General features: G+C 38.0%; 1 protein-coding gene across 1 annotated transcript in view; it reads left to right on the forward strand.

Annotated features, from left to right (window-relative positions):
* LOC128264005 (cholesterol 7-desaturase nvd) overlaps positions 1 to 16,659 on the forward strand; it is a 371,169-nt gene that overhangs the window by 244,076 nt on the left and 110,434 nt on the right. The window contains exon 4 of the mRNA XM_052999285.1: positions 6,464 to 6,770. Within this exon, the coding sequence (XP_052855245.1) occupies positions 6,464 to 6,770 (307 nt within the window). The remainder of the gene's footprint in view (positions 1 to 6,463; positions 6,771 to 16,659) is intronic.

The raw sequence follows: 16,659 nt of genomic DNA on the forward strand, positions 1-16,659 counted from the left end.
TTCTTAGATTCATTCGATCACCGGATGACGCAAAGTTACTTCAATCTGTCTTAAAATTAATCAGTGTTTGGTGTTGTCAAAACTTGTTGCCTCTTAACTTAAACAAATGCAATTATGCGTATTCATTATATATGCTGGTTTTGTCACTCCAAGATGAGTCATTGTCCATTTGGGTTTGTAAGGCGAAATATCACTTAATTTGAACCGTACACAAAGTTGGTACTTTATTCGGCATTTGTACATTCAAAATTGGAGTATGCTGCCTTTATATAGAGTCCTACGGCAGCATCTCATATTAGGTGGATTGAGCGTCTTTAAGAGAAATTATTAAAATTTGCCCTTATAGCCGTTAACTTCGCTCACCCGCTGCCATCATACTCCAATAGATGTCGTCTGGTTCACTTATCTAGACTTGAGGACCGAAGGGAAATCCAGTCACTACTTTTTTTGAATGATTTAATAGCTGGCACCTAGACCATTGAGCCATTCTTTTTTTTTTTTATTATTCAGATTTAGCTATTATACATAAAATTAGATTTAAAATATAATAACTAATTTAGGGAAACGAGTAACTAGCTACTGTGGTCATCGACTCGACAATTGATACAACTTTTTTTTTGTATTTGAGATTTGATGTATAATTTTACATATGCGTAGGAGAAATAATATTCGATTGGAGTTAGAAGCTGTAAGATCAGATAATAGTTTTGAGGGCGGGGTAAGACCGATGTTTTGGTAGTGACCACAGTATCTAGTAGATGTTTGACTGATAGTTCAGCTCCGCAGTTAGGGCAGTTCAGCCGCCTTTCACCGTTGAGGATGTTTTTATGCGTGAGATTTGTGTGTTTAGGTTTTAACCGAGTGAGAATGGCGCATTCCTTTCTGTTGATCAAAGTAGGAAACTTGATGTCCTTAATTAAACTGCTTATACCAGTGGTTAAACGCCGACCAGTCTTCCAGTTCGATGTTCAGCAATATGTTTTTGATGTTTTTCCAGATGTCCTGTTGTACTCCAGGGATGATTGTGTTGCACGGAGCTCGTCCAGCTAGTTTTGCAGCTTTGTCAGCTAACTCGTTCCCATCTATTACTATATGAACCGGGACCCATAATAGCTTAATTTTACTGTTGTTTTTGATGCAGAGGTGACGAATTTCTGATAACTGCAGATGATATATCTTCCCTTAAGTTCGAAAGCAAGTTTTATTGCCTGAATAATAGCTACTGCTTCCGCAGTAAAAACGGAGAAGTGGTGAGGTAGATGACCCCATGAAACAATTAGTCCGTGTTGGTCTACCACTGCAAAGGTGGTTGTGGCGTCGGTCTTTGAACCATCGGTGTAAAGCCATTTCCTATGGGAGTATTTGTGGGTAACTTCTTTAAATAGCTGCTTAAACGTTGTGATTGGTGTCCTTGATTTTTGGAAATCGTGAAGTGTAGTGTCTGTGGCGGTGGCGCGTAATTTCCACGGAGGGGACGAAATGACTTTATTCCAGCGATAAGGCGTTTCTATGTTGTGTCTCTTGATAAAGGTTATACATCTTCGTATCATGGATTGGACTTTAAATTTATTTCGGTGCTTCGAGGCTACTTCAGAGTCCTTAAGCAGAATAGAGTTGTGTTTAGGCTACTTCAGAGTCCTTAAGCAGAATAGAGTTGTGTTTAGCACATGTGTTTTGGTATTAATTTGAAGGTAGTTTTTGCGACTCTGGATTTAATGTCCGGTAATCCTGCTTCGGCTAGGATGCATTTGGTTGGGGTCGTTGGAAATGCGCCAATGCTATCAATTTTGGACAGCAACAAAGCTCTAGTCGCTTGTATAAGTGTTGTCCGATGGATGAAAGAACGCTTAGATGTTAGGAATTTAATCATGTTTAGTCTATTGATAAGATTGATCCTAAGTTCGTTACAGTTTTGTTTAAATGTGAAGCGTTTATCAATTGTCAGGCCAAGAAAAGGAACTCGTTCTATATCTATGCTTTTGTACGATAATGGTGGGAATGTACAGCGTTGTTTTTTACAAATATGAAAAAGCTTATATTTATTTAAAGCAAGGGTCGCACCGGAGGTGTTTCCCAGATTCAAGGAATTCTTTAAACTTATTATTTAGTGTAGTGGTATTCTTACATTTGCTAAAAATTATGGCATCGTCTGCACAAATTGACAGTTTAATTTGCTCATGTCTTAATATTATGTTATTTAAGGATTGGAAGGTGATTATGAACAATTTCACAGAGAGTGGCGATGCTTGTAGGATGCCATTGTGGAGAGTATAGAATTTGGATAGAGTATTTTTATATATGAAATTCGGTCTATAACGGGTGTTTTTCCTTTCGCAAACTGAAGGGCATATTCGAGCTCACTAAGAGTGAAATTGGAGTCAAGGTCTGTGGACGCGGTTGACAGTATGGTGGGTGTGTATTTATGAGAAACAATTTCTTCTTTACGAGTCTTGTATTGGTGTGAGAAGCTGTCGTCCTTGGAGTAGTCCGACCAAAAGTTGGCAAAGGCATCGCTAATATCTGAAGAGTGCTGGAGAACTACGTTGTTGAATTTAATTGTTCTGAGGTTATTTGGGAAATTTCCTATTAAGCGATTTAGGTCAGACCAAGTTTTCTTGGTAGATGATTGAGGACTTATATTAGATGTAAATCTTACAAAGGATTACCGTTTTGCTTTTTTGGAATTGTATTTGAATAGAGCATTCGATTTTCTGTAGAAAATCAGGGCAGCGGTGCTCCGAGTTTGTTTGTAGGCATGCCAGAGGGATTGCTTGTGTTGCCTTAGATCTTGCAGAGTTTTGCTCCACCAAGAAACATTTCGCGGATGTAGAGAGGGTTTGGTTTGTGGTATTGCTACACTAGCTGAGGCTTTGACTCCTTTTATTATTTTGGCAGCAAACAGGTTTAAGTCGTTTGTAGCAGGGAAATTAAAGTGAACTTTGCATTTGCTGCGATACAGATCCCAACTGGCTTGATCTATTTTATATTTTGGAGATGGTGGTAAGTTTTTGGGATTAGTTTGAAACTGAATATGTGTCTTTACAGGATAGAGAGTCTTTTACAGACCACATACAAAAAGGGAACAGCGATGCGGAGGCTAACGTTAGATCAATAGCCGTGAAAGAGTTGTGAGTGGAAGGATGGGTAGCGGAGCCGTCATTCAGAATAGTTAAAGTTGATTCGTATATGACTTCTTCTATTTGGAGACCTCTAGAGTTTTGCGAGGGTGACCCCCACAATGGACTTCAAGCATTGAAATCTCCCACATATAGGATTGGTTTGGTAGTAAGACCTATGATTTTTAGAATTTCGTTGGCTAGTTCTAATTGAGAAGGAGGTATATATGTATTAAAAATACAGATATTGGGATGGGCTAGGATTTCAATACATAAAGAGCAGGTATTGCTGTTGATTGGTATGGGCTTGTGGGGAATACATTTACGTACAAGTATGCTAACACCTTGCTTAGAGCTAATATTATAGAAATATCCAGTAAGTTGCTTGGGATAGGCAATATTCGTTGAGTTGACATTAATATGGGTTTCCTGACGGCAAATAACATCAGGGTTAGTATCGTTTATCAAAAGTTGTAGTTCGTGGTAATTGTTAAAGTAACCATTCATGTTGCATTGTACTAGTGTAATGGACATAAGTGGGAAGAGAGAATGTATGTTATTTGGTTTGGTGCTTAAGGTGGTTTTGGATTGACGAAACTATGAGTCACTCATAGTATCGTCAGACTAATGGGTATTTAAATTATTATTGTGTGAAGTTGATTTTGTATGACTTGAAGTTACTACTTTCGTGTTCAGCATGGATCTCTTGTAAATATTCATATGATGCAGGAGATAGGTTATACTTGTTATAAGCAAGTGGAGCGGATCGCTTCGGCTGATTAGGGGTTACGTGGAGAGGGGACTGTGGAATGGGGGAAGAGGACTGGGGAATGGGAGAAGGGGACTGAAGAATGGGGGAAGGGGAATGTTTTTTTTTCGGGGCTTCTTCGGTGGAAGCGATTTTAATTTTGTCATTATACCCTTGCAGAGGGTATTATAATTTCAGTCAGAAGTTTGCAACGCAGTGAAGGAGACGTTTCCGACCCTATAAAGTATATATATTCTTGATCAGCATCACTAGCAGAGTCGATCTAGCCATGTCCGTCCGTCTGTCCGTCTGTCCGTCCGTTTATATGCAAACTAGTCTCTCAGTTTTAAAGCTATCTGCATGAAACTTTCCCAGGTAGTATATAAGTCGGAACGAGCCGGATTGGACGACTATAGCATATAGCTCCCATAGGAACAATCGGAAAAATAGTTTAAAAACATTATAACTTTGCTGTTTCTTAATTATTTTTTTAGTTCTTAGACATAAAATATTAATAAATATAAATATTTCAGAGTTACGGTTTAAATTTCATCAAAATCGGACGACTATAGCATATAGCTCCCATAGGAACAATCGAAAAATTAAATAAAAAAAATTATAACTTTGCTGTTTTTTAATTTTTTTTTTAGTTCTTCGCCTTATAGTAATGGTAAAATATTTCAGAATTATGGTTTAAATTTCATCAAAATCGGACGACTATATCATATAGCTCCCATAGAAATAATCAATAATATATAAAATAACTATCTCTTAATTGAGCTGCAAATCATCATAGCTTGAATGTTTTTAAGCATGTACGCAAGTAAATCATAATTTTAATGTTTTCAAAAATATTTAATTCTTGCCATAGCTGCAAGGGTATATGAACTTTGGCTTGCCGAAGTTTGCTTTCTTTCTTGTTTTTGTTTTGGTTTGCGTCGCTATGATGATGTGATGTTGTGGCTACTGAACAGTAAATTTCGATTTTAGATGGGAGGTTATTGAGTTCTAATGTTATTTGGATGACTCCGCTGGGCTTAGACACACCATCGAATGATTTCATAAATTTGTGAACTTCCGTAACTTTTTGTGATTTAAGTTCTTCGACGATTTCCTTCTCGGGATTGTCAGAGAGGTACGGGGCATAAACATTCCGTTTCACAAAATTGAGGGCCTCGTGGAGCTTACTCTGTACTTTGCATATACCGGTTAGCTCGGTAGTGTTTAGAAACTTTTTAGCATCGGCTTGAAATTTTACTAGCATTGGTATTATATACGTTAATTGTTTATTATAAACGGTGGTTTGAAGACTATTACAAAATACGCGATGAAAAAGTGTGAAAGATAAGAACCACGTGGGTCCAATAAGAACAGTGACAGTACGGGAACCGCTGTTTGGAGATAAGAGACGTCCGCTCGCGACGAGAGATAGTCGAAGACTGAAACAATTAATATAATTTGAAAAGGTCGCCAAAACTAACTACATTAAACAACAGAAGGCAAGCCAATAGCATTACACTCAAACATGGTGTAAGCTGAACTTAAACGTAGCTACTATAATGCAAGACCAACGATTAACAATTTTCAACTAACATCTACTAAGTTTACTTAGTTAAAAACAAACGTTAAATTTTTTTTTTTAATGTAGGAAGACAAAAATAATACCCAAATTCATAAAAGACAGCACTAGGAGTAACAAATTATTTACAGACGATTAGACATACATTTTGACATAAACAAATCACTGGAAAAATACAAAAATGGTAGTACACCATAGAAAAATATTAAGCTAGCTGATTAAACATAAACACCATATACAAAAAGACTAATCAAAAAAAAGAGGAGAAGAGAATGACGTTACAAAAACAACTAGACCCGAACGACTTCACATCATTTATGGAGAGTGAGGAGAACATTGCCAAAAAACTAAAAACAACAACCATGATGAGACAAATAAGGAAACTAGAGAGTCTGCAGATGGAAAGGAGCAAAATTCTAACCGACAACAAAAAAACAGCTGATTGTTAGATGGTATAGTTGCGCACGATAGAGAAGTGAAATGCCATATATCGAGTAGATATCGTCTGTCTCGCATACGCATTACATCCCATTACCAAAATACAAATATTATATCTAAGTTTTTACTTTAATTAGTGATTTTCTTACAAATTTGAAAAATCGATTTTTTTTTTCATTTTTTGAAAGCTAACCTTTCAAAAATATTGTCAAATTCTTTTTTAAAATTGTAATTATTTTCGGAGACACATCCAATTTTGTGACCTTTAAGCTAGTTTTTCTCGAAATTATTTTTTTAGGTGATTGACATGATATTTCTAGTTCTACTGAACCGATTTCGATTAAAATTTGGTATTTATCTTGTTAATACTACTCTTTATCGCGTCTGCCTCGGACTTAAAACAATTTTGACTAGAAACATTTTATATATTTAATTATTTTTTTTTTAAATGGTCAACTTAAAACGGCATCTTTACTTACTAGGATATACAGAGCATAGTAATTGTTGGCTGTTTACTTTGGGCTTCGACCTTAAGAGATACAAGTTTTATTTACAAAATAAAATTATCTTAATATATTTTAGTTCCTAAAGGATCACAAATAGCCAATTGGATTTCGCAAGAAATGAATGGATTTATATTTATTTGGTATCATGCTGAGCCAACAGAAATACCATGGGAACTCTCTTTATCTATGGAAGTTGTTAGAGAACGCTTTGTATATCATGGACATAATGAATTTTACATCAATTGTCATATTCAAGAGATACCGGAAAATGGTGCTGATATTGCACATTTTAATGCTATTCACAATGAGAGCCTTATTGACAACAGTTGGTTTCAAAAAAAGGTTTTATCTGGCAGGTATGGATATCATCATTGGAAAGCGAGGTAAGTGTAAAACTTCTATTCAATTCGCTTTATTTTAAACTATTGCATGTAAGAAATCTGAGACTTATAGATCTTCAAATGCACACTAACAAAATGCTTTTCAGGTTCTTTCTGTTTAATGCGCCTAATTATTATTATTATTATTATTATTATTATTATTATTATTATTATTATTATTATTATTATTATTATTATTATTATTATTATTATTATTATTATTATTATTATTATTATTATTATTATTATTATTATTATTATTATTATTATTATTATTATTATTATTATTATTATTATTATTATTATTATTATTATTATATTATTATTATTATTATTATTATTATTATTATTATTGCTTATGGGGAAAACAACCAAAATGCCACCCTTTAGTTTAGAAATATAAATTAAACGCACGATAGGTTCAACTGAAAATATTTCTTGATTTTATTAGCTGTGCTCGGAGTTGCAACGATTTTGTATTACGGACATGCCGAAGGCTTGACATGTTTTCGCTGTAGCTCAGCTGAATAGATAACGCGACAAATGTAGCGAGATAAGAAAAACAGCCCTGCGTGTGCAGCGCACACCTATGAGCATTTGACTAGGTGCTGGCGGTCTGCTCTAAGCATACTCCCCCCGTTGGAAGAGGCACGGTTCCAACCAAATCTTGCAACAGGGACAAATACTCTCTGCTCCATCTTTTCCAGAAGTGCTGCTGCATTTGTGTTATTCTTTGCCAAGTGCTTTACCGGCCTTCGCGAAGATGAGTAACGTCAGGCTCAGGAAACCTTGTGTAGCTGGAACCTTTGAGGAAATGCGCTGGCGTTACCACCTCAAAATTTCCAGCGTTTTCTGAAAGTGGACAAAGCGGACGGGAGTTAAGAATGGCAGAAATTTCATATGCAAGAGTTCTTAATTCATCAAGGGCTAAGATGGCTGCACCGACAACTCGGTAGAAGTGAAATTTTGCCGATTTTACAGCCGCCTCCCACAGACCACCGAAATGCCTTGCCTTGGCTAAGAACCTCATACTCCACCGCTATGTGAACCTGTTGAATGCTCCTTAGAAGCAGAACGGTTCCGAAATTGATCTCGTCAACGGTAAGATGGATGGTTGAAGGTAATGATTTGGCTCTGCAATTTGAAATGAATCGATAAATGTACGCGAAAACATGCTGCAACTTGTCGAATGTGTTGAGAAACTTGCAGTTGATAGATATGTCAGTGCCAACGGTTCCAATTAGCGCCGCGGAACGCCGTTCCGTAAGGTTCTTTACTGCATCTAATAGGGAGGTCCAGTTCGACGCTCCTTTCAGAGGAAATGAAGGTCCATTTGCCCAAAGGGAGTGCTCCAGCAATTCTTTACATCCGCGCGATACCACATCCGCCGGATTCAAGTCTGTTGGAACATGATGCCAAGCCATACCTTTCATCTTTTCCTGGATTTTCGCGATTCTATTAGACATAAATACGTTGAACTCCCTCGGAGGTTGCCGAATCCAAGCCAACACAATAGACGAGCCCGACCAACAGTGAAAGGTGCAATCAAAACCTGTGGTTTCTTTAACGTTTACGATAAGCTCAGCCAATAAACACGCTGCTGAAAGTTCTAATCTTGGTATTGTTAAAGCTTTTAAGGGAGCTACTCTAGACTTGGCGCAGAGAAGATGTACTTCAGCGTTGCCATTGGCCTCCGACCGCAAATATAAGCACGCGCCGTAAGCTGCTGTGCTAGCATCACAGAATCCGTGCATCTCGACGGAAGCCTGCGATTGCATTACGAATCGTGGAAATTTTAGGTTCTGGACGATCGACAACTGAGAGGTCAACTCCCCCCATAACGAAAGAAGGGGCTCTGGCAGTGTGTCGTCCCAATCCTTGTTAGTGCTCCATAGCTTTTGCAAAAAACTTTTCGATTTTGTAAGAATGGGTACTATTAAACCAAGCGGATAATAAAATTTCGCAATTGTTAACAATACAATCCGTTTTGTTGCTCGTTGACTTGATAAAATTTGTGCAAAGTTAAAGATAAGATTATCCGAAGATGGATCCCAGACCAACCCCAAAGCTTTGGCGATAGCTGATCCGTCGTGGAATTTGATCAATTGCTCTTTATCGCGATCAGAGAGCGCTTGCTTCATTCGAACACCATTTTCGGATCGGAAAGTGGCCGCGCGACAGTAGCTCCTTTACCTGATGACGAATTTCTCTCACCTCTTCAACTGAATCGCCACCAGAGATTATATCGTCCACATAGAAATCTCTGCGAACGATTTTAGCTCCAACTGGAAATGATTCCTCTTCATCATAAGAGAGCTGATGCATGGCTTTTATAGCCAAGAAGGCAGCCGACTTGGTTCCATAAGTTACCGTGTTTAGTTTATAAACACTAAATTTATCTGTGGAGTTCTCTCGCCAAATGATACATTGCAAAAAGTCATCAGGGTACGAAACACGAACGCAGCGGTACATCTTGCAGACGTCTTCACAAAGAGCTACTTTAAAAAATCTAAGCCGAAGCAAAATATTAAAGATTTTTGGCTGAATTGTTGGTCCTGCTAGAAGCAAGTCGTTTAGAGCTAACCCAGATGTAGTTTTTGCAGAACCATCAAAGACGACACGAAGTTTATTGGTAGTTTTTCAAGCTTCTGAACAGAATGGTGAGGCATGAAAAATTGTGGCACCGCTGGATCCCTTAATGCGAGAGACATGTGGCCTAAGTTGAGGTATTCCTGTAAAAATGCCGAGTACTGCGCTTTCAGATTGGAGTTTTTATTTAGTTTTGATTCCAAACTTTTAAAACGACGACGGGCCAGACAGTAGAAGTCACCTAAAGATTCGAATCCTAAAGTGGATAAAAGGCGAACCGAATATTGACCATTCTCCAGCCTAATGCAATTTTCTTTGAAATGCTGCTCGCATCGTAAGTCCTCGGCCAGCATCGATGGTTTTTCTGAACTAATGTCTTCAATCTCCCAAAACCGCTTTACTACGGCAGCAAGTGTGTCATCATCTGAATGATCAGGAGGATCCTTGACAATGGCAGCCAAGACAGATTTGCGATTTAGCATACTTGACATCCCTCCAGAAACTATCCAACCAAGCTTGGTGTTTTGAAGCGTGGGCAAGGTGCTATCCAAATTAATTTTCCCTTTAGCGATTATTTCAAAGGACAGACCAGCGCCAATTAAAAGATCAATTCGTTTTGACTGGTTGAAATGAGGGTCAGCTAGCGAAATGTTTTATGGCATCCTTCATCCTGTAGTATTTATATTGAAATTTGGCTGGTAATCAATGATACTATGGGTTACAACAGCTGCGAATGACGCACAATAGCTTGCATCCCGTGATTGCGCCAGAATATCGAGTTCATGGAAGATTCCCCTATCCCAGAAATTAATGTGTGCAATTGTCTAAGTTTCAAATTAAGTTGGCTAGCTAGGCGCGTAGAAATAAAGTTTAACTGACAAGCTGAACCTAATATTGCTCGGCAAGGCATAAATGCACCAACTCTATTTTTTACGTAGATTATAGCAGTTGGAAGCAGCACGTAATTCATTGGCATTGTATTTAAGGTTTGTGGTGGAGAGTGCGTTAAATGGTGATTAGGTTCTGACAATGGAGATTCATGCTCTCACTAGTGATGATGAAGTCGATGGTAATGGCTGAGAGCTTATAGATGGGTCGGATGGTGGAGATGAAACTGAGGTCGATGGTATGGATGACTCTGGGATAATGTGCAGTAATAAATGGTGCTTCATGCGACAATGTTTACAATGAGTTGACTTACATTGCTGCAAGCTATGACCTTTGCGTAATTGCGAAGATTGGGACTCAAGCTTAAAAATCGGGAGCATTTTGGCAAATAATGATCTCTAGCATCGCTAAATAGGCAAATTGGATGGTTTGAGTCCGTAGCAGACGTAATCAGTACACTTGGGTTATATCTATGCATGCTTTTTCCCACCTGATGGTGTGGTGTTTGAATTACCACAGCTTGGTCCAAGTTTTCCATCATCCGGCACCTCTTCTCCAAAAACGACTCCATAGCATCCCAGGTAGATAGCTCAGAGATTGACAAATCATCTTCCCATTTTTCACGGGTCCTTTGATCCAGCTTGTGTGTCACGATATGAATGAGAAATCCCTCCAGAATTTTTTGTGTAGTGGCCAGGGTACGGATTGCTCGAAGATGCGAATTCATCCAATCGCTGAGCTCCCGAAGACCCTTAGCTGATCCCTTCTCGACACCTTTTAAACCAAATATTGCCTGAAGGTGTGCCTAAAAGTGTAAAACTTTATTATCAAATCGATTAATAAGTAAATTTAAAGCCTTTTTATAATTTTCATTTGAGGGCTCGAGCGATCGTATGGTTTCCAAAGCCACGCCTAAATAATTTTTCAATATCACTTAGCTCGTCATCATTTCCAATGACCGTGGTAAAAGTTGCAATTAAATCCGGCCATTCTGAGTACGATCCTTGAAAACGAGCTATCTCTAGATTTGGCAATCGAGGTTTCCTAAATCTTAAGGAAAGATTCGCATTGACTAGGTGCTGGCGGTCTGCTCTAAACAATTATTATTATTATTATTTTTATTATTATTATTATTATTAATCAATTCATATTAATTATAAATATAAAGGGTAAATTCAAAAAATTGAATTCAAATTCAATATTAGAAACATTTACGGATGAAACTATTGACTATTGCGACCTATGCATAGGCCGATTCTAAAGCAGCCCGTATACGAAGTTTGGTCTAAAAGCATCTCTAACTTTTAATTATATCAGGACAATACTATTTTCTTCAATTCATTACTTTTTCCGTCTGTTCTTGACATGCAGACTCCGATTAAACGAATATCACGTCGGGGTCACCAAATGTTTATGGGGAAAACAACCAAAATGCCACCAAAATGCGATGAAAGATTAATTTCATTTAAAGTAATTTCATTATTTCCGAGTATACCGACAGATCTAGCCCTGGGTATAATTAAATCAAATGGACAATAATACAAGAACACACTAAAATACCGCAAACAATATTTATGGACATAATAAAATTTTGTATTCAAGAAAACAGATATATCAAATTTGAAAACAATTTTTACTTACAATTAAAAGGAATGCCTATGGGATCGCCAGCCTCACCGGTCATTGCAGATATTGTAATGAAAATTCTCCTGGACAACACGTTAGAAAAACTAAGACGACCTCCAAGATTACTGACAAAATACGTAGATGACCTGTTCGCAATCATTCAAGAGGATGACATTAAAACTACAATGAGCATGACTCAACTCTTTCGCCAATAAAATAAAATTACAATGGAACTGGAAGAAAACGATCAATTAGCTTATTCGGACTCAATAATAATTAGACTAGAAACCGATTCAAATTAAAATGGTACATTAAACCAATTGCGTCCGGACGAATCATCAATTTCAACTCCAAGCACCCAAAACAAGTGATAATAAATACAGCTAGAAGCTGTATACAGAGAATGCTCAAAATTTCAGATACGGAATACCACGAAGAAAACGACTCAGGAGATAAAATCAATGTTGACAGACAACGATTTCCAAAATCACATATTAAAAACATTATTATAGGAACACAAAACCACTAAACAAAATAGGGGTACAAATAGTAAAGACAAAAAATATATGTCAGTTACATACGTCACGGCATTATCCGAACGTGTAGCGAAATCGGATTGCTACAACAAAGAAAACATAAGTATCGCACATAAACCGGACCACACATTAAAATTAAATGAACAAAATCAAAGAAATAATCAAAATCAAAATTGACAAAAAAGACGTGATATATAAAATACCGTGCAACGGCAACAACAACGAAATATGCAACAAGATATAAATAGGAACAACAAAATCGAAACTAAAGACCAGACTAGCACAGCATAAATCGGAATTCAAAGCTAAACACCATACGAGCGCGCAAAACACAGCATTCATGTCCCACTGTGCCAAGAACAATCACTCTTCGAACTTCGAAGAGGCGAGTATCTTAACACAAGAACAACATTATGCCAAACGATGAGAAAAGCTAAATATCATAAAACACCTACAGACATACGGATGAACTACTACAAATATATAGACATTTACTAGAACAAGAAAAAGAAAAATTAGTTAACAGCTCCAAGTCACCGGACGCAGACGTGTAAATTAAATGTATGTTAAATGTAAATTGTTTTTGTTTGTTAAGAATATTAAAATTGTTGTTATAATTTTATATTTGTCCTGAAGACGGTTGCCGAAGAGCATCCGAAATATATCGACACAATAACCAAAATTAAAATGTAATTTTTTCAACATCCTGACATTTATAATTTTGTTTTTTATTTTAATTGTGATTGCTAATTAGTGATTTAAAAACAGACGCATCTATCATTGCATGCATATAAATGTAATTTAACATCCTAAGTCTACGATATATATTTGTATTTAATCAAAAATATTCCTGTAATTAACCTTTTTATTTTTTAATTTATATATAATTTTAGATTAGGTAAAAAGTATTTACTCCAAATGTTATACCTAAATAATCATTTTATTTTGACAATCCGTATTACAAACGCACAATTGCAGAATATCATAATGACTTTATGGAAACAACTGTGACGGGGAGGGTATGCGGCCAAAACACAGCCCGATCTCAATTAAGTATGCGTATTATATACTACGATCAAGCGACAGCTAAGCTTGTTGGGCAATTCGAACTGATGACCGACGGATCTTACCGTTCATTGACTTTTATCAGGCACTTTTAACATTTATTCTTGTTATGATGGAGAGGAAAGAAGCTACCAAGCGGCCCAACTACTTTCACGCTAGGTTACTAATATGCCTACGTAACACACAGTTGAATAGAACCGTCTATAGAAGGCAGATTTATTAGATTGCAACTAAAATACAAAACACGACACACATTCACACTAATGACACTTTTAATATTCAAAACAAGAATGCAAGCAAATTTCGGCAAGCCGAAGTTCAAAGAGTATACCCAGCAGCTTTTTTAAAAATTAAATATTCTTGAAAACATTAAAATTATTATTTACTTGCGTTTATGTTTGAAAGCATTAATGCTATGATGTTTTACGGCTCAAGTATTCGATAGTTCTTATAAAAGCTATCGATATCGTTTTCAGATTTTAATAGAATGGAAAGCGTAATTCTGAACTGTCAAATTATTAACAAGTCAACAAGAATTTTTAAAAAAAATTTAAAAATAGAAAAGTTACACTTAAAAAATTTTTTTTTTAATATTTTGATTGTTTCTATGGGAGGTTTATGACATAGTAGTCCGATTTTGATGAAATTTAATCCGTAATTCTGAAATATTTAATATTTATTATGTCGAAGAACTAAAAAAAAGGCAGCAAAGCTATGATATTTTTTCAAAATTTATTTGTGCGATTCGTCCGATCCAGCTCATTTCGACTAATGTACTACCTGCAATAGAAATACATATTTTTTGGGAAAGTTTCATGCAGATAGTTTTAAAACTGAGAAACTAGTTTGCTTAGAAACGGACGGGTAGACGGACAGACGATCATGGCTAGAACGACTGTCCTAGTGATGCTGATCAAGAATATATATATACTTTATAGGGTCGGAAATCTTTCACTACGTTGCAAACTTCTGAAAAAATAGGTTTTTGCAAGGATTCAGTGAAAATATCACATATCATATTCGTATGACAATGTCAATTTCTAAATCATTTGGCTTCGGGCTGTAATTCTCAAATTCACTGCAAGCTATTTTCATTTCACCTTCCTATCGAAGTGTAAGTTCAAAAACTCATTTAGAGATTCAGGGTTTGAGGCAGATCTCACAGTCAAGGATTGCAGAAACCATAAGGCGAGCCAAGACCAGCTGACCAGCTGGGTCAGGAGATGTGTGAGAAAATCAGTACACAACCTCATGGAGGGAAGTGCTTTATATAGGCATATCCCGCAAAGAGCAGAAAGCCAAGATATAGCAGCATGGAAGCTCTGTGTCACGGGAGCTGAGGGAAACCGTCCTTAAGAGGAATCATGACTCACACGCCGCTGGACATGTGAAAAGTCGGAAAACTAGCTAGGAGTACATAGGGACGCCCGAGCACACGTACCAAAATTCGAGACGTGCCTTATACAAAGCATGGTAACCAGATGCTGCTAGTGCTGATAAATAGATTTTCAATGTGGACAGAATTGGTGCCACTACAGAAAGTAACGGTAGAAACACTTCAAAAGGCATTCAGAGACAGAATCATTGCTAGGTTCGGAGCCAGAAAGTTGGTAACAACGGACAATGCAGTTTAGTTTGCCAACCGAGCATTCAAGATATTCCTTAGCGAAATGGGCATCAAGCAACAATTCACAGCGCCATATACACCGCAGGAATATCCGATAGAAACAGCAAACCGGACGGTTAAAGCCATGATACCTCAGTTTGCAGGACAGAGCCAGAGGAATTGGGACGAGAAGTGGCCGGGGAGTATGCTAGCGGTGAGTTCGAGTACGTCGGACTCAACAGGGTACTCCCCGTGTTTCCTCACGCTGGCTCGAAAACCTCGGCTGCCCAGCGCCCTGAAGGACAGGAAAACAATCGGCACAGGAAAGCAGACGAGCACACGTACCAAAATTCAAAACGTGCCTTATACAAAGCATGGTAACCAGATGCTGCTAGTGCTGATAAATAGATTTTCAATGTGGACAGAATTGGTGCCACTACAGAAAGTAACGGTAGAAACACTTCAAAAGGCATTCAGAGACAGAATCATTGCTAGGTTCGGAGCCAGAAAGTTGGTAACAACGGACAATGCAGTTTAGTTTGCCAACCGAGCATTCAAGATATTCCTTAGCGAAATGGGCATCAAGCAACAATTCACAGCGCCATATACACCGCAGGAATATCCGATAGAAACAGCAAACCGGACCGTTAAAGCCATGATACCTCAGTTTGCAGGACAGAGCCAGAGGAATTGGGACGAGAAGTGGCCGGGGAGTATGCTAGCGGTGAGTTCGAGTACGTCGGAATCAACAGGGTACTCCCCGTGTTTCCTCACGCTGGCTCGAAAACCTCGGCTGCCCAGCGCCCTGAAGGACAGGAAAACAATCGGCACAGGAAAGCAGACGGAAACGCCTGAAGACAAGGTGTACAAGATGTAAGAAATCTTCGAAATTGTGCTCCGAAACATGGAGAAAGCTGCTCAGGACCAAGCCAGGCATTACAATAGACAAAGGAGGCTGTTGAATCTAAAAATAGGTGACACTGTCTGGGCGAAGGAGCACTATTCATCGAAGGCAGCTGAGGGTTTCGCGGCAAAGCTAGTACCGTTATATGACGGACCTTAACGGTGATAGACTTTGTTTCACCAGTCATTTATAAAGTCCGCCACAAGGGAACACAAAAGGAACGTCAGCGAGCTAAAACAACAAACACAACAACACGTTTCAAAAAGCAAGGCAAACACGAGCATGCAACAACAATCGGAGCGAACTATATTTTCGGGCATTTACCAGAGCCTATAAACAACGCAGGACACAAGGATTCGCAATGACCCAGACAACGAAGCAATCGGATTCTGCGTCTGTTTGCTCGAGGAAAGAGGTGAGCACGAGAGCTGTATGCAGAACGCCGCAAGAGAGTGATGAACCTAGCAGGGTCATTGATCCCGGCACCAAGCGCAGGAAAGCTCAAACATGCAATCCTGGCCCAAGCTATGAAGGGAAAAAGACAATAAATAAACAACAAATCAATAGGAAATTGCTCTTATCATATCATTCTGCGAGGGCACCATGTGCCAAGGGATGGGGGCGCTTCGATTAAGCAGCACTGGATTATAGTGTCGATCAATGGGCAGAAAATACTGG

The sequence above is a fragment of the Drosophila gunungcola genome, unplaced genomic scaffold, assembly GCF_025200985.1.
Source record: "Drosophila gunungcola strain Sukarami unplaced genomic scaffold, Dgunungcola_SK_2 000044F, whole genome shotgun sequence".
NCBI classification, from domain to species: Eukaryota; Metazoa; Arthropoda; class Insecta; order Diptera; family Drosophilidae; genus Drosophila; species Drosophila gunungcola.